The sequence below is a fragment of the Nyctereutes procyonoides genome, unplaced genomic scaffold (genome assembly GCF_905146905.1).
Source record: "Nyctereutes procyonoides isolate TBG_1078 unplaced genomic scaffold, NYPRO_anot_genome, whole genome shotgun sequence".
NCBI lineage: Eukaryota > Metazoa > Chordata > Mammalia > Carnivora > Canidae > Nyctereutes > Nyctereutes procyonoides.
The window spans coordinates 20097225-20120460 of record NW_026575135.1 but is presented as its reverse complement, the minus strand read 5'-3'; the positions used below and the strand labels follow the sequence as shown (position 1 = coordinate 20120460).

Genomic DNA, 23236 nt, shown 5'->3' with positions numbered 1-23236 from the left:
AAATAAGGGTGGGGAAGAATATGAGCTATGTTTTTTCCTGGCTTATGATGCCCATTGAATTCAACAAAGCAAAGAGAAACAGGGAGGCAGGAAAGCGATGTGACAGGCACTTTGCAGTTTGCTGTGGCAGGGCTTCTTTCCCTTATAAAGCAACACCCTGCTCACCTGCCTTCTTGTAAAAGGTAAGGTGATGGGGATTTACAGCATTCCTACCACTCTAAAATCTCAGATTTATCATTCCAAGGCAACAGTGACCAGCTAAGAGGGAGGAGGGAAGAAGGGAGGAGAGAGAAGAGAGGAGGGGAGGGAAGGATGGAGGGGAGGCACTAGGGACAGGGCCAGACCAGACCATTACTCTGTTGGCCTGAGCTTCCCGACCACGAATAGCTCCATAAACTGTAAACTTCCCAGAACCACAGGCGCCCTAGAGACTCCACATTTCCCCCCAGAGTAAGACAAACCATCTCTGCATTGCCTGTTTTCAAATTCAGTAAAGTATGTGCTCCAACAGCCTTAAAATCATCCCTTTTTGTGTGTGTGTGGCTTGGTTTTCAGAGACAAACAGGAGATCCAACAGTCCAACTGATTATTAGGTTTGCAGTCATTAAATCAACCTCAAAGGCAAGGCTAAGATGGATGCAGAGGAAAGGCTCATTTTCATCCCATTTCAACGAACTCTGCCCAGTGCCAGGCCCTGTGCTGGGCTCTGAGGAACCAAATGACTCACTTAGGCCCTGCCCATGCTGCTGGGACTGAGACTGGCTCAGGACTCAGAAGCAAGAACAAGAATGAGAGAGAGGGAAGGTGAGTGCTTGGTGAGCCTGGGGAGTGAGGAGGCTGAGGAAAGCTCCTGGATGGAGATGACACTGAGAACTGACACAGGAAGAGCAGGAAGTTGTTGGGAGGTGCTGTCTGGTATCATGGAGCCTGCCCCCACACCACCACAAACCCAGGGGGATACAGAGGGAAGTGTGGTTTGAGCAAGACCTAGAAAGTCTGCACTTGGATCTGTGGGACCCCCTGAAGGTCTCTGAACAGAAGAATAACGGCCATGTCTGAGAAGATCATGTGTTGGCAGTGAGGGGGAAGCAATGGCACATGGCCCCTTACTTGGTCCTTTAACTCCCCGCCCCACCCCCCACCCACCCGCCATCTGGCTTTACTCCCCTTTCTGAGAGTTGGTCCCCGTGAGGATGAGAGACAGTGCTGTACATAAGGAGTACTCCGGAGCTCAAGGGTTGCTCCTGGTTACTAGGATGATGCATGTAAAGAATGACAGCTCTTTAAAATACATAAGATTTTTTTTTTTTTTTTTTTTTTTAGGTAGGCACAGTGAAATTATGCTCCACTTGGAAGCAGGCTTCTGTGGAAAGACTCCCCTCAGGGAGTCTAGTGTGACTTTAGCTCAGAAACAGGTTTCCAGGGTGCTGGGTGTAAGCTGCCAACACCCAGTGTTACATGCTGTGTAGAGTTCTGATCAGAAAGGCACCCAAAGACTTAGCCAGACCCAAAGGTCAGTACACTAAAGGCCTTTTGGTTGTGCGAGTTCCTGTCTCTGAGCCTAGTAGGATCTATGTGCTTTAGTACGTCTTACTGCTACTACTGCCACCATTGGAACAGGTTAGCACTAAAGTCACCTTAGGATCAGGTCAGAGTCTTGACTTTAGCGATGGGGATACTGAGGCCCAAGAGGGGCAATGCCTTACCCATGCTCAAATCAGGAATCAGTGGATGAGCTGGGATGAGCTACTGAGATCAGGAGATTCTTTCCCCTAACCACACCACACCCTGCACCAGCCCTGCTCTACTTGGCCATTCAAAGATTTACAAGGTTCTAAGCTATAGGATCACAGCTCTGTAACGCTAACAAGATGATCTTGCAAAGGTGGGCCCTCACTCCCATATTCCTAGCCCACACTCCCAGGATGGGGGTTTCTGCTCCTCTCTATAGCCCCAGGTGCTCAGGATGTGATGGGGAATGTCAAGAAGGAACGAGAATGGATGTCCATGTCCCTGAAATGGAGGAGGAAGAGAATGAGCCAAGAGGTCAGGAGAGTGATGCAGCTGGCACAACAGATCAGAGCATCAGGAATTTAAGGAGACCCTAGGCTAAAGCAGGGCCCCTTTAACCATGGACCCCTTTAACCATGGGACTATCTGGCTCATAATCATGGAGCCCTGTGTTAAAATGCAGATCCCTAAGCTCCACTGAGAGCCTGCAAGGGGCAGATGGTCACATGGTTAAAGGGGCCAAGAAAGGGACCTGTGTTCTCAACACTGCCCACCTACTTCACCCTTGCTTCCCCATGTGACTATGGTACAAATGGATACTGAATGGCTCTGGCCTCATGAGTCTTCACAGCAGCTTGCCCTTCACCCTGATTCAGGGTGGGGGACAGGGTGCCAGACTGACACTCCCAGTTTTAGAGACTGGCTGGGGTGAGGGGCCTCTGGGAGAGCAGATGGGGGCAGACGGCAAAGGCAGGTGTCCCACTGGGCCTCCACATCCCCTGCACTGCGTACTCCTCCTCTGGTGGGTCTGCTCTGAGGCCAGGCAGACCAATTCTGCCTGTAATTCACAGCTAACTTGTACAGTCCATCTGGGGACTCAAGCACCATTTGCCTTTCAAACTTTACTCACCATATTTGAGCCCCAGAGTAAGTTGGAGGTAGGGGGAGCTCATAAAATGAACCACAAAAACTGCCCCATGGGCATGGAAACCTGACTTATGGGGTCTACAGGGATGTCCCTTGCCCTCTCTGAGCCTTCCTCTCCTCGCTACCACATGCTCGGTCTAACTCCCCTTGGGGGTGTGAAAATCAAAGGGCCACAGATTTACTCAGTGTGTCAACATGAATACAGCATTACTATTACATAGATTTTTTTTTACCTTTTTTTTTTTTTTTTAAGGCTTCAGGAAAAGGTTTGTTCTTTTCTTCCAGCTTTAGAGATCAAGTCAACTCAGAGGTAAACAGGCATTATTTTTCAATGGCAGGCAAGAAAGCACTTGCATGGCTCATATGTGGCTTGCCCATTTCTCCTGGAAAAGAGGCCAGGGGTCCTCAGTAGGCAACTCTGAATGGCCCTTTATAATTTTGAAATCTCAAGTGAGCATGTATGTTTATGTCAGTACTTACAAAGGCAGAAGGAACCACCCTTGTCAGGAGAGGAGATAATCGTCAAGCATGTTTCCCTGGCAGAGGCACTGTCGTGTAATTAAAGATGATAATTATAGCTCTGTGTCTAGTGTCAAACCCAGGGCTCTTTCCAGACACAACTGCGGCTTTCTTGCCCTGTGTTCAAAAACACTCAAGGCTCTTTGTGGATGGGGAGAGCCTATGCAAATCCAGCCCCTAACCAGGAGTGGCTTCTATGGGCCAGGCCCTTTGGAAGCTTTCACCTGGATGCCTCATCCAGGAGTTGCACCAGATATTCTCTGAGCTGGGTTCTCTGCAGTCCTCCCTTGTTGGGGACATAGACACAACAGGTAAGCCCTGACCTGAGAACAGGAGGAAGGACTGTTAGTCCTCCCCAGTCCAGAGGGCTGTTAGTTCCACTGAAGGCCATGTGCTCACCAGCACCCCACAGCTCTAGCTCTCTCTCAGTGCCCACCAAGGACTCAAGCACTCAGCAGTGGCCCATGCATAGCCACAGAGGCCTCTGGAGAGGTCCCCTTCCCATCCATTCTGTGAGTTCTGGAGGGCAGGAGCTTCCATGACTGTCTTTAATTACTCCTGACACCTCCCTGAAAGATTTGGCTCAGAGATTGATGTAGTACATCAAAACAAGCATTGGACTTGGGAGTCCCAAGACTGGAGCTCACACCCCAGCTTGGCTGCTAGGTGACCTTGGGCAGGCTGCCTCCAGGGTTCTGAGGAAGAAATGAGTTAATGTCTAAGAAAGTACTCTGTGGTCAATAAAGGGAAAAGTAAATATAAACTGTTATGGCAATAATCCTACACAAATAACTGATAACTGAGGTCCTGGAAAAATTAGAGAAAGGCCAACTAATCTGACAGCATTAATTAGAAGTCTACACAGATCGACAGATTTCCTGAAACAAAGATGCTTCCCCCGGACTCTTAAGCCCTGGAGAGGAAAAAGACATTACTCCCTGCAGACCAGAAGGGGCCCAGGCAGCAGAGTGATGGACCCACCTAGATGGAGCTCCCTGGAGGTGTGTGTTGCGGGGGAGGGCCTGCTCCATTCTCTCCCATGACTGGACAGAGGTGACAACTCCCAGGGTCTGAACCACTGCAAAGTTCCAGGTATGCATGGAGGAGAGAAGACCAGTTGTTTATAGGTAATGAACTCCCCAGAAGAAAAGACACTGGTTGCAGGAGGCCTTGATGAACAGTTACCAAACCACATGATGGGGAACCAGAGGGAGGCCTTCCCCTCTTTACCACTCCCCATGCAGTCCCGGGCAGCCTCCACTATGCCTCCAGGCCTTTTGTTTCTTTATGATAGAACGAAGGGGTGACCACAGAGCCCTGGCCCCACAATCCTCCCTTCTGCAGGAAGATTTCCAGAGAGCGGAAAGGTTTTACCACCTGAGTACAAGCTTTCCAAACAGCACCACATGCAGTTCAGGCCAAAGTCAGCGGCACCAACTCCTGGGTCATGACATGGCATCAAGTTCCCTACGGAGACCGTGAGGCCTGAGAGTTTGATGGAACTAAAGGCACTCCCACCTCAGCCTTAGTCCCAGAGACTTCCCACCTTTGCCAGTGTTTGCGATTGAGCGTGGGGCATGGGGCTGGCATTCTAAAGGCAGCCTAGGGGTTTTCATTTAAAGATTTTATTTATTTATTCATGAGAGACAGAGAGAGAGAGAGAGAGAGAGAGAGAGAGAGAGAGAGAGAGAGGCAGAGACACAGGCAGAGGGAGAAGCAGGCTCCATGCAGGGAGCCCGACACGGGACTCGATCCCGGGTCTCCAGGATCAGGCCCTGGGCCGAAGGCAGCACTAACCGCTGAGCCACCCAGGCTGCCCCCCGGCTGAGTATATTAATGACAAACAAACCTTTCCTCCTAATCTCTAAGTATAAATTATGAAAATAATGGAAACATGGCCTAGTTTCCTCTGAAGCTCCATTTAACAAGGCTCTTTCCACAGCAGCCTGGGCTGAGCTGAGGCTGGGCTGGAGATGGGGCAGAGATGGGTGAACCAACAGTCTAAGCAGCTGTCTCAAGGAGGGGGAGAATTCTCTCAATGCTAAGAACCCCTCAACACAACACAGGGGCCTCCCCAGGTCCTTAAGGCCAAGCCATCAGTTCTTCCTTTCAGGTCTACCCTTAGATCATGGGGCTGGGCCATGCCCCCTCGCTGCCTCTGTACCCTTGCCACCCCAGGCTTCAGGTGAAGTCTGTTCTAACCCATATTCCCCAACCCAAGTGGATCAGACCATCCCCTTCCCTGTGGCCCCCAGGTATGGGCTTCTATGCCCGCACCCAATATACCTCACACATCACATGGCCACCTCCCACTAGAATGACCCTCTGGGGGAAGACCCAGGTGGACTCCAGGAACCAGCACCACAGGGCCCCAACAGATGCTAGGCCAAGCTACCTCCTTGGCTTTGCCATGAAAGGTAGGGAGAGGATCTTGGTGTGGGCTGCCCCTTCTCTATTTCACTAGGCTCTGACGCCATCTCCAACCAGTCCAGTCCCATCCCCTTCCCCCAGTGGCAGCTAGGCTCAGCATTAACTCCTCCTTAGCAAAAACTCTGCAGGAGCAGCTGAGCAAGGGAACTGGAATAAAGCTGTAGAAGAGGCCAAGGAAGGTTGGGGGAGGGAGATGGGGTGGAATAGTAGGGATGCTGTCACCCACTTGGGTGTTTTTCAGTTTGGCTGGGTTTTGACGCTGCTGCTAGCATGGCCCCGGTCCCACTTCAGGCTTCTGCTTTTTGTTATGGGGGTGGGGGTGGGGTGGGGGTAGGATCTGGCTCCCATGGGTCTAGCCCATTTGACCCCATGGCTGCCTTCCCTGTCTCCACCATGTTCAGACCCAAAGAGTTCCTTTAGCCTGGCATCTTCCTCCTAGCCTACTGACCATCTGACCTGCTCCTGCTTGGCTTTGGAATATAGCTCCCAGGATGCCAGAAACTCTCCCTTGTGGCCGGAGCAGCTGCTTAAGCCCCTGCTCCTGCTTCCTCATCAGTGGAATGGAAATAGTCCCACAGACGGCCTTCTCTGGGCCTCAGGGAAGTGGAGGACAGGTGCCGTAAAGGCAGGATTCCTGAATGAATGCTAACTGGTCTGGTTCTGGTTGGGGAAACAAGGCAGGGAGGATGGAAGCATGCAGAAGAACATCAAGGGAAGGTGACTAAGAGCTGGCAGGCAAGGTGGTTTTAGAAGGGAAGGACAGAACATGAGGCAAAATACTGAGATGGAGCCAAGTGAGCAAGAAATTAACAGGAGAAACTCTCCCCATGACCCCACTATGTGCCATGACTGTTGGCTGGGAAGGTCAGGTGGGGTCAGAGCAGAGGCTGTTCCAGCTTTGGTATGCGAGAGGCCAGTCTAAAGAAAGGCCTGGTGAAAGCTGAGAACAAGTAGAGCTCAGGCACGCAGCTAGAGGGGGGACAGGAGGGAAAGGTGGTGACACCAGGGGCCACAGGAGGGCAATGAGGATAGTGCCAAGACTTTAAAGAACCTCCAATCTGGTAATAAGATGCCCATAGGGTAGCTTCACGGAGGGCTCAGTGGTTAGGGCTCAGGGGCTTGAACGAATGTGCCATCCCTTATTGGGACTCGAGGCCTGGTGACAGGTATGAACCTACAGAGGCACAGGCCAGTGCGAGTGAGCCCAGGATCTAAGGGACAAACATGTGGACCTGCTGGCAAAGACCAAGAGGCAAGCAAGCTAGGGAGATGATGAGACCCAGTTCAAGTCCCTAAGAGCCTTTAATCTTCAGGGAAGAGTTTACGATCATTTGCACAACACTCCACCAGAACCAGCAAGTTCTGACCTGGGGACATTCTTTGCTGGAAGGTCCAGGCCAATATCTCAAACACCTGGGCGCCGACAGTCTGGGGACAAGAGTTCTAAGCGCTGTGGTCCTTGCCCTCCAGGGGCCCCCAGTCTGGCAGATGAATGATGCCGCCGAGTAGTAAGTGCTGTATCAGCGTGATTGTACAAAGAGCAATCGTGGTAGCTAGAATGGGGAGGACCCACAACGAAGCTCGGGCCCCAGGAAATGATCTTCTTCCAGTGCATCATTTTTTAGGTTGCCAAGTATAATTACAAACCTGGGTCCTGGAAGGCAGAGAAGTGGCATTTTCTTTATGCTCATGCTACCTGTTTGGGGGAAGAACCCGAGGCAGTAAACCACATTAAAACACCTGGACCAAGCCAGGTGAAAGACAGCTGAAAGGCTGTACTACCCATGAGAAGGAAGAGGTGGAGGACATTGGGGTGGGGGTAGGGACTAAACCTCAGGCACCTGCCAAGTTATCCCAGAGGTGGGAGGAAGCATAACTTCCCCGCTGCCCCCCCCCCAAACCTGTTGTTACTCGGAATTCCTCCCTCACACAGCCTGACAGAGGCCCTGCAGGGAGAGGGGAGCTCAGAAGGGGGCACAGTTCCAGTCTGTCTCCATGACTCAGCTTTCTCATCTGCAAAATGGAAATAATCAGTTTCCTCCCAGAGCCTTAGGGAGATTCCTGGCATCATCTACAAAAGGTGCCCTTAAATACAGCCCTCTGTCATCTCTATAAGCTTCCAGAAAGCCAGCCTGAGCCCGAGTTAGAGGAGGGTACTAATTAATTAGTCAAATAATAGGGTGTGGGGCCAATCACTGAATCTCCTTCTTCAGATTTCTGGAGGGACAGGAAGCATGGCCTGTGGTCTCCTTGGACAGCCCTTGCAAACCAGCTCCTCTCCCCAGGCCTCTGGAGCACTTCAAGGTCTCCCTCTGACCTGATTCCAGCACCTCCTGAACACCTGAACACAAAAGTATCCACATCTGAACCCACTGACTTCTCCCCAAGAACTATCTTCCCCCTTCTGGGGTAACTGACTCTGTCATCACTCACTGGGATTCCAGCTCCTCCCTGTCTCTTACCCACTGCACCCCAATGGCTGGCAAGCTCTTTCACCCCACCCCTTGGCCTAGATGACTATTGTAGCTACACAACCACAGAACCAGTCCCTCTGCCTCTTGCTTCTCTCGGCTCTAATCCATCCTACACACCCATGGAGGCATGATTTCCTGAACAACTTCCTAATGCTTTTACACCCCTGGCTCAGGAACGAGCAGTGCTTCGCCACAGCCTCCACAGTCTGTCCCACACACAGGGTGCCGTTGGCTGGCTGAAGGACACTCGAAGCTTGGCTGCCCATCCACATGAGTCTCTCTGAATCTATCTCTGGACAGGCATTATCAACAGTTTCTGTGCCATCAGATCTTTTAATGTCTCTCTGGGATTCATTCTGAAAGACAAAGGTCAGGGTGGGCAGGTAAGCTCCTCGATTTCAGGTTCCTTCCTTTTTTTCTTCCTGTGGCAGAATGCAGTTTTCTTTCAGAACTTTCAGGAAAGAAAAAGGATTATGAGGTACTTTCCTGGGGGTCTGGGCCCTTGTTGCCAAATGTCCATAATATTATAGGCCCTTACACCCATGAGGGTGGGTGCCAGCAGCATAGGACAATTCTCACAGCTCTGAAAAGGTCCATGGCAATCCCCAGAGTCCTGGCCTGCACGAAAGCTAGTAAGAGAGAGGAACAGAGAGCTGCCAGCCATTGGGCCAAAGAAGAACCCCTCAACCCCGCAGATAGCATGGAGACCATTCTGCCTCCTGAAAGTGGCCAGGGTCCTGGGGACAATCTCCATTCTGCTCTTGACTTTGAGTAAGCCTCTAACTTCTAGGTCTCAGTAACTAGAGCTGCTGTGACCAGAGGTGGCAGTGTCTTAGATACAGACCTTCCTGTGCCAGCACTCCCAGAAATGAGTTTGTGGGAATTACAGTTTGATAACACTGTCCCCTTGATCCTCAAGTGTAAGCTTCATGAGAACAGGGACTTTGTTTTGTTCACGACCCCTGGAATTCAGAACATGTACCCAGCAGCACATAGCAGATGCCCACAAACACTGATCCAATGGTTAAATGCATCACACCTTGTTTACTAAGGGCCTATGACTTCAGGCAAGTGGTTCTTGGCAAAATGGGAAAGGCTGTTTACAGTGGGTACTTGTTTACTGTCTGCTTCCTTTTCTTTCATTTATTCTCCATATAGACTTTTATTCCTATACTCAGGCATTCTGTTGGTGGATATTCACTGGGCCCAGAAGAGATACAAAGATGGGTGAGATGCAGTTCCTTCTTTCAAGGAGCTCTCAGCCCAGGGAGGATGGCAGGGAGAAGAGGCACCACCAGACACCCTGACGCAGTCCTCCAACATGGAGACAGAATTGGTCTTGAAGAAAGAGCAAGACACAAGGGTCTCCTGCCTGAGTCTCACCCAAAGGCCAAGTCAGCTACTCTCTCAATTCCCCACCCATTCAGCAATTGGTTAAATTCAGACTTTACAGATCTGGCCACCTTCACGGGAGGATGGGAGGTCTCTGATAATCCTAAGGGGGTCCCAGCAGGTCTGTACACTAGCCCTTTGGTCCCTGGAATTAATTAGCACACTCATGCATTCAATAGCTATTTACTGAGCATCAACTCTATGCCAGGTACTACTTTAGGTACTGAGGTGCCAGCAGGGAACAAAGTTTTGCCTTTGTCAAGCCCACATGTTAGTGGTAGACAGACTATAAACAAGATAAAGGATAAGTAAAATATACAGTATGCTAAATAGTGACCAAGGTTAAGGAACAAAATTAAACAGAGAAAGGGGGTGGGAAGTGTTTAGGATGGGTTTAAATTTAAGATAAGTGGTCAGGGAAGGAAAGGCCCTTTTGAAAGTTAAGACTGCAAGTGCTCAATGCCACCTTCTCTGTGCAGTCTACACCAGTCTTCAGGAGACAGTACGACCCCTTCCTCTGCCTCTCACCAGTGTCACTCCTCTATGATGGTTTTATTTTTTTTCAGTTAATTAATTTATTTTTATTAGAGTTCAATTTTCTAATTTTTTTAAAAAATTTATTTATTTATTCATGAGAGAGAGAAGGGCAGAGACACAGGCAGAGGGAGAAGCAGGCTCCATGCAGGGAGCCCAACGTGGGACTCGATCCCGGGTCTCCAGGATCACACCCTGGGCTGAAGGTGGCGCTAAACCGCTGAGCCACCCAGGTTGCCCTGGAGTTCAATTTTCAACATACAGTATATCACTCAGTGCTCATCCCGTCAGGTGCCCCACTCGGTGCCTGTCACCCAGTCACCCCATCCTCCGTCCATCTCCCCTTCCACCACCCCTTGTTCGTTTCCGAGTTAGGAGTCTCTCATGATTTGTCACCCTCACTGATATTTCCCACTCATTTTTCTCCTGTCCCCTATAATCCCTTTCACTATTTTTTATATTCCCCAAATGAATGAGACCATATAATGTTTGTCCTTCTCTGATTGACTTACTTCACTCAGCATAATACCCTCCAGTTCCATCCACATTGAAGCAAATGGTGGGTATTTGTCGTTTCTAATGGCTGAGTAATATTCCATTGTATACATAAACCACATCTTCTGTATCCATTCATCTTTCAATGGACGCTGAGGATCCTTCCACAGTTTGTCTATTGTGGACACTGCTTCTATAAACATTGGGGTGCAAGTGTCTCGGCTTTTCACTGCATCTGTATCTTGGGGTAAATCCCCAGGAGTGTAATTGCTGGGTTGTAGGATAGCTCTATTTTTAACTCTTTGAGGAACCTCCACACAGTTTTCCAGAGTGGCTGCACCAGTTCACATTCCCACCAACAGTGCAGGAGGGTTCCCCTTTGTCCACATCCTCTCCAACATTTGTTGTTTCTTGTCTTGTTAATTTTCCCCATTCTCACAGGTGAGGTGGTACCTCATTGTGGTTTTGATTTGTATTTCCCTGATGGCCAGTGATGCAGAGCATTTTCTCATGTGCTTGTTGGCCATGTGTATTTGTCTTCTTTGTGAAATTTCTGTTCATGTCTTTTGCCCATTTCATGATTGGATTGTTTGTTTCTTTGCTGTTGAGTTTAAGAAGTTCTTTATAGATCTTGGATACTAGCCCCTTATCTGATACGTCATTTGCAAATATCTTCTCCCATTCTACAGATTGTCTTTTAGTTTTGTCGACTGTTTCTCTTTAACTGTTTTATACTATAAACATCAGTCCTTTACAATCTCTTCCATGTGATTGGGGCGGGGGGGGGGGGCGCCACCAGGGATCAATATCTGGGCACAGCAGGTGTGCTGTTGATGACTGTCAAACCTTCTGAGGCCTGCCAATCCTGTTACCAACTTTCCTAAAAAAAGTGGGCTGGCTGAGTGTGTGTTTGGGGGTGGGGGGAGGCGGTCAAAAGGGAGAGGTGTGTATGGAGTGAGAGAACAGGAGAATAGCTGCCAGAGTGGGCCCCATGGTCACCATGGAAACCCAGGCTTCAGGGTCCTCACCCCCTGCTCTCATTCCTGCCCCTCGCTGGGGAGCTGAGCAGGTGAGTGCCACTGGGCTGGGTGTATGAGTCCTGCTGTTTCTCAAGAACAGGAAAGTCATCGGGTGACTAACACAAAATCTATTTACACTTGATTATCTCCTTCCGGTCCAGTAGGTAAGTCATTCTGGTAAATGATAGACCAGCTAGGGAACTCTGCACAACCCATGACAAGCCAAGCAAAAGGGTGGAAGGGCAGGTTTCAAAACATTTCAAAACAAGGCCCAGGAGCCCTAGATTAGAGGTCGGGAGACCCATTCTGCAGCTTGCTGATGTGTGACCTTGACCAGCTTGAGCTCCAATATGGGCCCCAAGTAGGAAAAGGATTCTGGGTGGAAAGGGTGGCTCTTCAGAGACAGTTTTATCCTGACACCTCCCAGCTAGGGGAGAACTGTAACCACCAGGGCAGGCTGAAGCTTGTGGTAGTGTTGGGAGAAGGCGGTTGTGCTGGGTTGGGGGGAGGCTGGGGGAGCGGGGGTAGGGGGAAGGACCTGCAGAGGGTGAGAGTGGAGTGATGGCTCTGGGGAGCAGAGTTGTGCAGAGCAGGCTAGGTAGGTGAGCAAGAGACAAATGCTTAGACAACCTGGGAGCAGAGTCCACAGGCACTGCAGAGCTGGGAAGGGCCTAGACTTAGGGGCCCCGACAGAAAAGCCTTTTACTTTCACAGCTACCAGAAGGACAGGGAGACAGGGAGGACAGTGCTGCCCAGAACCAGGGGGGCAGAGATGACGTCCGACACATGAGGGAGGTGGAAATCTCAGATAGGGTAGCTAGAATTGGCCTCTCTGTCACCTACTTGAGACTCAGAGGCTCTCTTCTCTGAAGAGCGTTTGCTGGTCTTTCATGTGCAGACCTGTAGCTCCCAGCCCTGTCTGTCCTGAGAGCAGAGAGGACAGTATGCATTCTCCTGGGAGGGTGCTAAGGCCAGCTCTTCCCCACATCTGGCAAGACCTGAGCTGGTGCCACATGGAAGTAATGGAGTGGGGTGGAGGATGCACAGATCTGACCAGGATGGAGAAGCCCATTATGACCACAAAAGCAGGGAAACTGATTGTCTATAAAGGCCTTTGTGACTCCCAGGGAGGAAGGCAAAATCTGCTTTTCCAAATGAGGGAATGGAGGCCCAGAGAGGGGGAGCAACCAGCCTCAGGTCACACAGCAGACCAGGGCAGAGCCACACCCCACACCCTCCTGAAACAGGCCACAGCTGGAACACAGAGACTTGAACATGGTACACAACACCATTCTCAGAAAGCACGCTGCCCCTAAAAGAGCCTGTACCAGAGCGTGAAAAGATACAAAAGGCTATCCTCACCTTGCCTTTAAAATTTGTGACTGGCTTTACCTGGAGGTACCTACCAGCAAGGGGGAGAAAAAGGGGCAGCAGGCAAGTTGTGAGCCAGGAAATCAGCCATGTCAGGGCAGTGGGGTTCTGTGTGAAATGGCTTTCTTTTAAATTCCTCTTACTATGCTATAAAGTTGACTTAATAATAAAAACATGGTAAAGACTTTTTAATGTGTAATTGCTTATAATAATAAAAATTATGGGAAAATGCTTTCAATTAATGTTTATGTGATTCATCCCATGAAATGATACTTTGCACAATTTTATAAAGGATGTTGGGGTGGGGGAATCATTCCTAAAAGGGGGCCAAAGTAAGCATACAATTCCCCATTTATTTCTGCAGACCCTCTAGGAGCACAGGACAGACGTGTGTGTGTTTTAGCTGCAGCTAGGAGCACTATTTTTGCCACTTAACCTTTCTGAGACTCAGTAGGCTTGTCTGTAAAATGGGGATGACAGAAGTACCTTTACCTTATAGGCTCCTTATTGAGGATTAAATGAGCTTATCACGGTTAAGTCGTTGGAGCAGTGCCCAACACACCGAGAAGCCTTCCGTAAAAATGAATGACCACCATTCCAGTCACCACCACTACCTTGGGTCCCAGTTGAGAAATATTCTGTGCCTTTAGGCCAACTAGGACTTCAGGATCCAATCAGTCTTTACAAGCTGTTGCCCCATGTGCTTCTCTCCTATCATTATCCTATCAAAAGCCTCATTTCCTGCCACTCCTCTAGCAGAAAGAACCCATGCCTCCATGCCTTTGCTCCAGCCCTTCCCTCTGCCTGGGCTGCCAGGCCTAGCTCTCAACACTACCCCTCCCACCTCCCACCTTGCTTGGACTGCCCAGACTAGAAGTCCTTGTTCCTCCTTCAAGCTCCTAGAGATGTACTCGCTCATCTCTGTGCACCCACTACCGACCACCCAGGTCCGTGCATGTCTCTTTGCTTCATGGATACCCCTGGAGGCAGTGGCAACATCTGCCTAGGTTACATGGTTCAGTCTTCAGCACAACTGGGTGGGGGCAAGGGCTCCAGGCCAGGCTGACTAAATGCACTGCAGCGGGCCCAAGGACCACCTGCTCCACTGTCTTGCTGGTCCAGGTGGGTGGGAGCCCTTACAGAAAAGGGTCAGAGAACTCAACAGCATAGAATACCAAGTGAAGGCCCAAGTTAGGCCCTCTACTCCTCAGTAACAATCTCACATACACATGCAAAGCTGCCTTCCACCTGAGACTCACATCAGTGTTGTGTGCCCTATTTTATAATAAGGACACTGTGGCCCTCAAGAGACTAAGCATAAGTGAGAAGGGAAGCTGCTAGCCCCAACCAGATCCTCTCCTACTCAGAGTCGGTCTCAGGCTAGTCTTGGGTGTCTAATGATGAGGCAATGCACAGTGACTCAAGACCTCTAGAAGCTTAGGGCTGACACAGACCTCAGAGGTGGCTTGAGCCAACCACCCATGTACAACTTAACTACCTTTGTGATCTCCTAATGCGAGCTGAGCTGTCTTGCCTCTGCTTGATCCCTCTAGGGATGGGCAACAGATGGCCTTGCAGGATAGCTTCATATTTAGTCATATCTCAAAAGGATTAAGACTTTTTCGGACCCCAGTTTCTCAACCCATGAAAGGGAAACCTTGAACTGGGTCAGTAGCTTCCCCACTGGGTTTCACAGAGACCTGGGGTTTTCAGGAGCAACTCCAAAGCTGCTTTTGGGATGAGAGAGGTGATGAGGGCAGAGAGCAAGGTCCAGGCAATCCATGGGCATCTGGGAGCCAGAACGTAACTCCTGCGGATGAACACACACAGGAGTCTGTGGAGAAGGAAACTAAGGCAGACAGAGGGAAGAGGTGAGAGGAGGCCCTGAGGAAATGGGCATGCTTCTCCCCACCCTCCTTTGCAGCCACAGCCAATGCGACCCAGCTGAGTTCTCTGTTCACAAAAGCACACCTCCTCAAAGCACTCCCCTGTCCCCCAACTGCTATATACATCAGTTAATCACAGGCCAGGTCAGTTGCCCTGGGGTAGGGTCTGAAAATCAAGCCGGGGTACCCCAGGGCTGCACAGGCCCTGGACAGAATACCTGAGCCTCAGTAAGCAGCCCCACAATTCACTACCCAGCTGGTTGTCTGGGGCCACTTACTTAACTTCTCTGTGCCTTAGTTTCTGTATCAGCAAAATGGGCACTACACTTTAAAGAGTGATGGTGCGGATCCAACAAGAATTCACATCAAGCGCTGCCAATGGATGTGAGAGCCTAGCAGTGGCCCCCACTGCTGTGGCTGTCATTACTGAACCATCATGCCACATACAGTGAAAAACAGAGGCACAAAATATGCTACCCAAGGTCACACAGCCAGTTTGTAGCCCAAAGTAGCTAGAACTGTGACCAACTACCTGCTGTACAGCTACTGCTTTGCAAGAGGAACTGAGGCCCAGGATCGTTGGCAATTGACCATCTCAGATCTGCCTGACTCCACCCTGGGTTCCTTCCGCACCAGGACAGAGAGGCATGCCATCTTGGGCAGAGAGGGTATGTTCTTCCTACTAGCAGGGTTATTCTTATCTACGAAAGGTGCCTGCCCTGTTCCTAGAAGTTGTGTGCACACATAAATGTTACAGCATCAAATAAAGGTCACCCAAAAGATTGAACGTAACTTGCTCTGTGCCACCCCGTGCTCCACTGCCCCCCTTCTCCCCGGGGACCTTCATGTCAGCTTGGTGAGCTGCTTCCTGGAACATATACACAGCACTGGCTCACCCCAGCCCCCCAGCCCTGCCATCAGTCACAGAGGTGACGTTCCACACAAAGAATTTTGAGTAAAAGGGAGCTGTAGTGAGGTCGTGACAGCCAGAAAACGTCCCGTTTAACCACCTATTTCCTTAGAAACAGAAAATGTGAGTAAATTTGGGCATAGCCTCTAAGCTAGGAAAAAAGTCCAGAGCAGCAAACATAAGGATGCCTCTTTGGAGACAGAATGCATGAGATCTTAACAGATCTCTAATTAAACCAATCTGCCCTGCCTCGGACCTGCCTGCTGTGGGTGTGTCTCATCAAAAAGCCAAAGTCCCACAGGACAGTTCTATCCAGCAGAGTGGCTAATCAGCTACTCGACACTGAGGTCTGTAAACGCCCCCAGGAGGAACCAGCTCCATTCCAAAGACACCAGGCAGTACCACAAAGTCTGAGCTCCCGGATGTCTCCTCCATTTTAGTCCCATGTTCTGCAGTGACACAAGTCAATTCTACTTGTGTGACCCCAGAAAAGCGACTTGTCCTGTTTCCCTCATATGTAAAATGAGACATCACCTCCTCTGCAGGGACATGGTGAGGCTTAAAGTATGTATGTCAAGGGGCCCGGTACAGAGCCTGGAACCTGGCAAGGGCTCCAACCTCAGATGGTTCCTGCCATTTCCTTGTGTCCCGGATACCCCAGCATCTAGCATAAACATACACTTCCTCTGTACTCCACCCCACAGACTGCCCTGCCAAGCACAGGCCACACTTGCCATTCTGCTACCAACTTACTACGTATCTTTTGGCAAGTATCTTTCCCTCTGTGGACTCAGTTTCCCCATTTATCATGTGAGGCTGTTGGGTTTGAATGACCTTGAAGATCCTTTACTGCCTGGTGTCTAAATGTGCCTGAGTACCCAAAAGACACTCCTGTAACCACCACTCCTTTAACCCCAGGCCAATGCCTGTCGAATGCAAGACTGGCTGCAACGGGGCCCTGGGCTGGCACGCCCCCAGTGCTCCCCCAGAGCTTGATGTTTCACCAAGCCCAGTGGAGGTGATGGGATGTGGCAGTGGGGGCAGGCACCACCACAGTCCTGAGGTGAAGTACACTCCAACAGCAGACTTGCTTCCAAAAGTCACTAGAGGAGAGCAGGATCCCCTCCATCAGACCCCAGCCCCAGCCCTTTGCCTCACGCTGCCCACAGGGGCCTCTATGCCAGGAGAGATCAGGAGAGAGCATGAGGCCCTGCAGAAGTCTGCTCCCTGCCTCAGCCCTTTACAAAGTGTCCAAACATACTGATGGCCAGACCATCAGGATCTAGGAACAGGAGAACACAAGGCAGAGTTCTAGAGGCAGGATCTGATTTTGTACGTAAATCTGCAGCAACTATCCTATGTGGTCTCTGTAGCCCCATGAGCTAGCACTCAGCACGGGTCCAGCATACACTAAGTGCTCAGTCAATGTTGCTTTCTTTCTTCATTGTTCTAATGCAAGAGGAATCAAGAGAATGTGCTCAAAGACATAACACCCAGCAAACAATAAGAGGGCCATAGAAAGTAGCATCTGTACCCCAAATCTCAAGACACACAAGGCACCAATTCACTAGGCCTCAAAACTCAGAGTGGCTCCAAACCTGCTCCTGGACACCGTCTTGTACTCTAGACCCATGTGGTAGCGCCCTTTTTCATGTTCCTGCCTTGTATGGGGTCAGAGGGGGCCAACTCACACGACTGTTCTTCTGTCTCCTGGCTCAGGAGGACCCACATAGGTGGTTTCCCCTCACTGCCCTGCTCATGCCCAGGGTCTAAGATGACAGATAACCTAATAACCATTCACTCCTTAAAGATGCTCCAAGAATTATCCTGATGAAAATAGACCCTCAGGATACCACACACATGGCCACTTTCTTCTGGGTCCCATACAACTGCTTGGACAAGTTTTGTTGTCAGGGACCAACAGGAAAACAGCCTCAGGCAGAAAGTCTCTGTATTTTCTATAAACTTGCCAGAGACCAGGGGGCTTTATTCTGCTTCCAGCCACATGCCAAAGATTCCCTGGTATGGGGCAACAGATAATTTTGTCCCCAATAATCTAACCCACCTCCCTCTAGTAGGTACTGAAAGCAAGGTGACAGAGTATGCTTCTTTTATTGCCCTGGCTGCTAGGAAGCTCCAGGTAAGTTTTCTATCTCAAATGCTGTATTTTTCTTTTCTTTTTTCTTTTTTTTAATTTTTATTTATTTATGATAGTCACACAGGGAGAGAGAGAGAGAGAGAGAGAGAGAGAGGCAGAGACACAGGCAGAGGGAGAAGTTGGCTCCATGCACCGGGAACCCGACATGGGATTCGATCCCGGGTCTCCAGGATTGCACCCTGGGCCAAAGGTAGGCGCCAAGCCGCTGTGCCACCCAGGAATCCCTTTTCTTTTCTTTCTTTTCTTTTCTTTTCTTTTCTTTCTTTTCTTTTCTTTTCTTTCTTTCTCTCTCTCTCTCTTTCTTTCTTTTTAAGATTTTACTTATTTATTCATGAGAGACAGAGAGAGGCACAGGCAGAGGGAGAAGCAGGCTCCATGCAGGGTCTCCAGGGTCACACCCTGGGCTGAAGGCGGCGCTAAACCGCTGAGCCACCCAGGCTGCCCTGTATTTTTCTTCAGTAGAAATTCTCCATGTATTTCAGGGGGTTAACTTGATTAATGGTACTTGTTACCCTGTATGTGGCCTCTCACTGCGCCCTGCCAGGTACTTCCTAATGTAAAGGAAACGTGAGCTGGTGAAGTGCAGTGAAGATTCAACACAGCACTGCCCTCCAACCACCACACATTGAAAGCGCAAACTTTCTTCTGTCCAAACTTTCTTCTGTCGTGGCTGGCTGGGGACCACCGGGGGGGGGGGGGGGGGGGTGTCGCCTCTGCCTCCCTGCTGAGTGGCAAGTCCTATGCCGGCAGCTCTGCTTACCTGTCATGATCCTTTGGGCCTCGTAGGGCTCCATGTAGCCAGCACTCTCTCCCTTTCCTGCTTTGCTCTTGAGATCATTCTTTGCATCAAAGGGATCAGAATAGTCATCAGCAATGGTCACCTGTAAGGAGCAAGATGGCAGGAGTGTGAGTCCACCTCTGGCTTTCTGTTTCACTTATTCACAGCCAGACTTTGCTCTAACAAACATAAATGGTACCCACATCATACCGGCAAGGAGGTGGGGAGTTGGAGACAGGAAACTGAGCTGGTGCCTGTCCTCTGGGAGTTCCAATTCTTGTAGGGGTAACGAAAAGGCCCATACTGGCAGTGCTCCTTGCCTCTGAGCCTGTGCATGCAGCCTGGCAGTTCCAGACACAGCCCCGTGGGAATAGAAGGGTATCTGGGTAGAGAAGCACAAAGGCAAGAACCAGGAGGATGCCCGTGGGGAATGTGAGTTGCTCAATGGAACGGAATGGAAATGGAGGAAAATTGGAAATGAGATAGCAGAGAGCTTAGAGATGCTGACAGGCTCCTGGTGCTTGGCTGAGGCCTAGAAGAGCTTGTCTAGAGATAATTACATTCAGCGTTCCATCTGCCCTGAATCTGGAACATGAGCATGCCTTGGGTAATCAGACAACAATTTGGTGAGATCAACGCACTGCAAACATGACCATGGCCCCAGGCAGACCCAACAAAAACACAAAAGCAGCTCAGGGAAGGATCGGCTAAGATCCAGAGAGAAAAAGGGCTTGACCAAGACTGTCAGCCAGAGCCCCTGCCTCCTAGGGGCACTCTCCTGGCCTCCTCATTTGTCCCTTTATTTAAGAAGACAGCAAAGTTCTACCACAAACCAACAGGGTCACCTCAGGGTAGGCTGTCGGGGCAGGAAGGGGAGTCCTAGGAGTGGGCCAGAATCTGAGATTTGAACATTTCAGAGACCAAGTTCCCTAGAGGAGGGTAAACATTCTTGGACTAAGAGTAAACATGGCAGTTTTTTCCTCCCATTTCTTACTTCTTAAGCTTTGTGAGGGGCACACTACCTAGTGGGGAAAGAACAGGAACCTATCAAACCTGTTCCCTGTCACAGCACCTTAGCTCTACCGCAAATTCACTGTGACCTCTGTTGAGTTCTTTGCCCCTTTGGTCACATCTGGCAAAGGACAAGTCCTCAGCCTCCTGGCCAGGGCCACCCAGCTACCTCTCTGGGGAGGGGATAGGTTAACATTTCCCTCAACCCTTGGGGTTACATGAATTGTTATTTAAATTGTGGGTTTAATTAGAAACCACAGGAGCTGTCTCTCTCTCCCAACTCCTGGAATGTAAGGCATTTAAGGGGCCTTTAAACCCAGGGGAATAGAAAATCCCCCTTTGTTTGCCTGGTAAATGGCAGCTTATGGCAGTGGTCCTGGCAGGGTGAGCGAATGACCTTCAGCTGCCAGGAATGTGATGCCCGCAGAGGGACTGCAGCAGCAGCCCTGTTACTGGAGTGTGGCTGGGGGTGGGGGGGGTGGGGGCTGATGGGAGGCATGGCACACAGCAGCCACTGCTCCCTGAACAAAAGCAAGCTTATCAGTGAATGATCCAGGGCTGGAGTGCCTGCCATCTGAGCATGTGTGACCCCCCGCTGCCACTGTCCTACCACTGCTTCATCATGGCTGTGGGTCAGGCTCAGAGTCCCAGCGGGGACACTTCCAGATGCTGACATCGTGATCATGGCCTTTTTGAGACTCACTGAGCTCAAATGACACCAGGCAGGGGAAAAATGGGGGTGGGGGAGCACTGGGTCTGGCAATGTCTTTCATTTGATATTTCTACTCTACCATTTGCAGAATACATTAGGGAGAAAATTATACACGTGAACCACTGTCAAACAGAACAGCTCAGAGGCTGATCTGATCTAGGTTTTGTGTCTCAGAGTTCAAGAGACTAGAAGTCCAAATGGAGAAAATGACAAGCCCACTGGAGATGCCATCTATTCTCATTTCTCATCCTGGCCTTCCTTACTGTCTCTTTCCAACATGAACATCCTCCATCTGCACTAGGAAGGGAGCAAATATTTCCCCAAGAAAAGCAAATTATTTTGGGGGGATTAGTTGAGGAAGAGGACAGAGGAGGGAGTAGGCTGCAGTATCCATAATCTAGAAATCAACATTCCAGCTCCTCTCGGAAGTGCTCTGTAATTTGCAAAGAGGGAAGGCTTGCAGGATATAAACCAAATCTTTGTTCGCCCTGGGACAGGAGCTCTGGGAGGCCTTCGGTTCAGCAGACACTATCTGTATTTTCTAATTAAAACGAGATCTGAGCTCAGGTTGTCAAGGGGGCCCCCAGCCGCCTGCCTTGCTTACTTCCGTTTCAATAAGAATTTACAAATCCTAAAACCAGGAAAAGCCCCTGGTCCCTGCTGACATATGGTTCCAGTTATACCTGCTGACAGTTGAAAATCCTTCCATTAAAAAAAAAAAAGTTTACAATTCTGTTAGTTTAAGAAGCAAATCGGAAGGTTCCTAAAATGTATATTTAATCAATTTGCTTTTCAACTTCAAAGTGAGGTTGGTAAAGGGGAGGGAATTTGAGGTTTGAGCAACCTGAAACTTGGCAAACACTCACTGAGCTGTTTGACCTTTCGCAAAATCATGTCCTGGTTTTTAGAGTAAAAGTTTAACCAGGTGCTAGAGACTTGAGCAGGCAGTTAACCAGAGCGCTGACTGACTTGCCATAGGCCCCATCCACAAGCACTGGACAGTGTGACTGCTGTCCAAGCTGCCCAGGACTCACTGCAAGTCAGGGGGGCTGGCAGGGGGCTGGAATGAAGGCTGCTGATTTTCTGAGTTAAAAGAAAGGGAATGAATTTCCCCAGATAAAGGCTTGGATTCCTGCTGGGGCTCACTCTGCTTTGCTTTAAAATGCCCTAAAATCTAATTGAACAATTCAACCAAAAGGGAGTCAGTCAGGACTTCTCTGAGGGTCAGGCCACGTGGGCATGGGCGCAAGAGAAGCCTTCCTTGATTTCGAACTTGGATTGGCAAAGACCCATAGGCATCAGACCCTTTCGTGTGGCCTGCTCATGGTCCCACAGGACAGGCACAGGGCTGAGATGGGTCCCAGGCCACTGATCTCACCACCTTCACTATGGAACTGGGCAGCAGTAAAGGCAGGCTGTTAAAGCCCATCAAACTAGTGGGTCATGTTTGTTTTTTTGGCTTCCTGGGATAGGTGTGCTGGTCCATTTCCGAAAAAGGAAGAGTTATGGCTAAACCCTAGGCAAGGCTTTTCTTGCTTTCAAACAAACTGGACACCTTGGGTCAGCCTGGTCAGCTTATAAAGCCGTGAAACTGGGGGTCCTTGAGATACCTGCTCCAAACTCTTGTTTTGTAATGGCTCATGGAGGCCCAGAGGGTTCTAGAATGCCACCATGTTTGCTGCCTTTCTGACAAGGCTCTGTGAGCTAGCTGCAGACTGGGGAGTCGGCTCCACATGCCTCCTTTCTGGTTTGCACATACTGCTCTATGAAACTGGTCCCTCCCAGTAATATGGGGCCTGGGTGTTTTTATCTCGGGAATTTAGCTTTGTGATAGGAAGTCGTCTTCCTGTTCACGCCCAAAGGGAAGCACTTGAGGAAGATGGGTGTTGCCACTTGACCACACATGGCCATACACTTTTGTGAGACAGCTGCACATGTGGGGAGAACCAGGTCCTCACCACATGCTCTCAATAGAAAGGTAAGTTGTCAGAGTCACTCTAAAGGACAGCTTTTGGCAAAACCCATGAAAATCCAAAAATGCACATAACTTGACCCAGCAATTTCACTGCTCAGTATTTATTCCCAAATGTGCACAAGGTGACAGGCAAGAATGCTCACTGGAGCACATAATAATAAGAAACTGTAAGCACCTGCTATATCCATCAATAGGGGAATTGCTAAATAAACCATGCTAGCTCTACACTATGAAATATGCAGCAGATTAAAAAAAAAGCAGTTGCTCTATAGGCACTCACATAGATCTTCATGACATAGCTTTAAATGGAAAGAAAGCAGGCTGTGTAATGATAAACACAACATGATACCTATTTATGAAAAATAAAACAGAAACCTTTATTTAATGTAAAGAAAAGGTCTAGGGACACATAAACTTTATTTTTAAAAAATTTTCTAAAGGTTTTCTTTTTTAAAGTCATCTTTATGGGATCCCTGGGTGGCGCAGCGGTTTGGCGCCTGCCTTTGGCCCGGGGCGCGATCCTGGAGACCCAGGATTGAGTCCCATATCGGGCTCCCGGTGCATGGAGCCTGCTTCTTCCTCTGCCTATGTCTCTTCCTCTCTCTCTCTCTCTCTGTGACTATCATAAATAAATAAATTTTAAAAAAAAATTAAAAAAAAATAAATAAAGTCATCTTTACATTCAACATGGGGCTTGAGCTCAAAACCCCAAGGGATCAAGAGTTGCATGCTCTACCAATTCAGTGAGCCAGGCAGGCGTCCCTAGGAAGATACAAACTTTAAGCAGATATCTCCTCTGGAATGAGGAGGGAAGGACTGAGACTGGGTGGTTAGAGGAAATCAAAGGAGACTTGTATGTAATGTTAACACATTTTTCAAATAAGGAAAATTTATTAATGTATTACATGCAAAAC

The 23236-nt window shown here is 49.5% G+C and overlaps 1 protein-coding gene across 1 annotated transcript in view; it reads right to left on the bottom strand.

Moving 5' to 3' along the window:
- The window catches only part of SHB (SH2 domain containing adaptor protein B), a 140622-nt gene that overhangs the window by 70103 nt on the left and 47283 nt on the right, over nucleotides 1–23236 (bottom strand). Inside the window, exon 2 of the mRNA XM_055302003.1 lies at nucleotides 18607–18727. Coding sequence (XP_055157978.1) covers nucleotides 18607–18727 — 121 coding nt within the window. The remainder of the gene's footprint in view (nucleotides 1–18606; nucleotides 18728–23236) is intronic.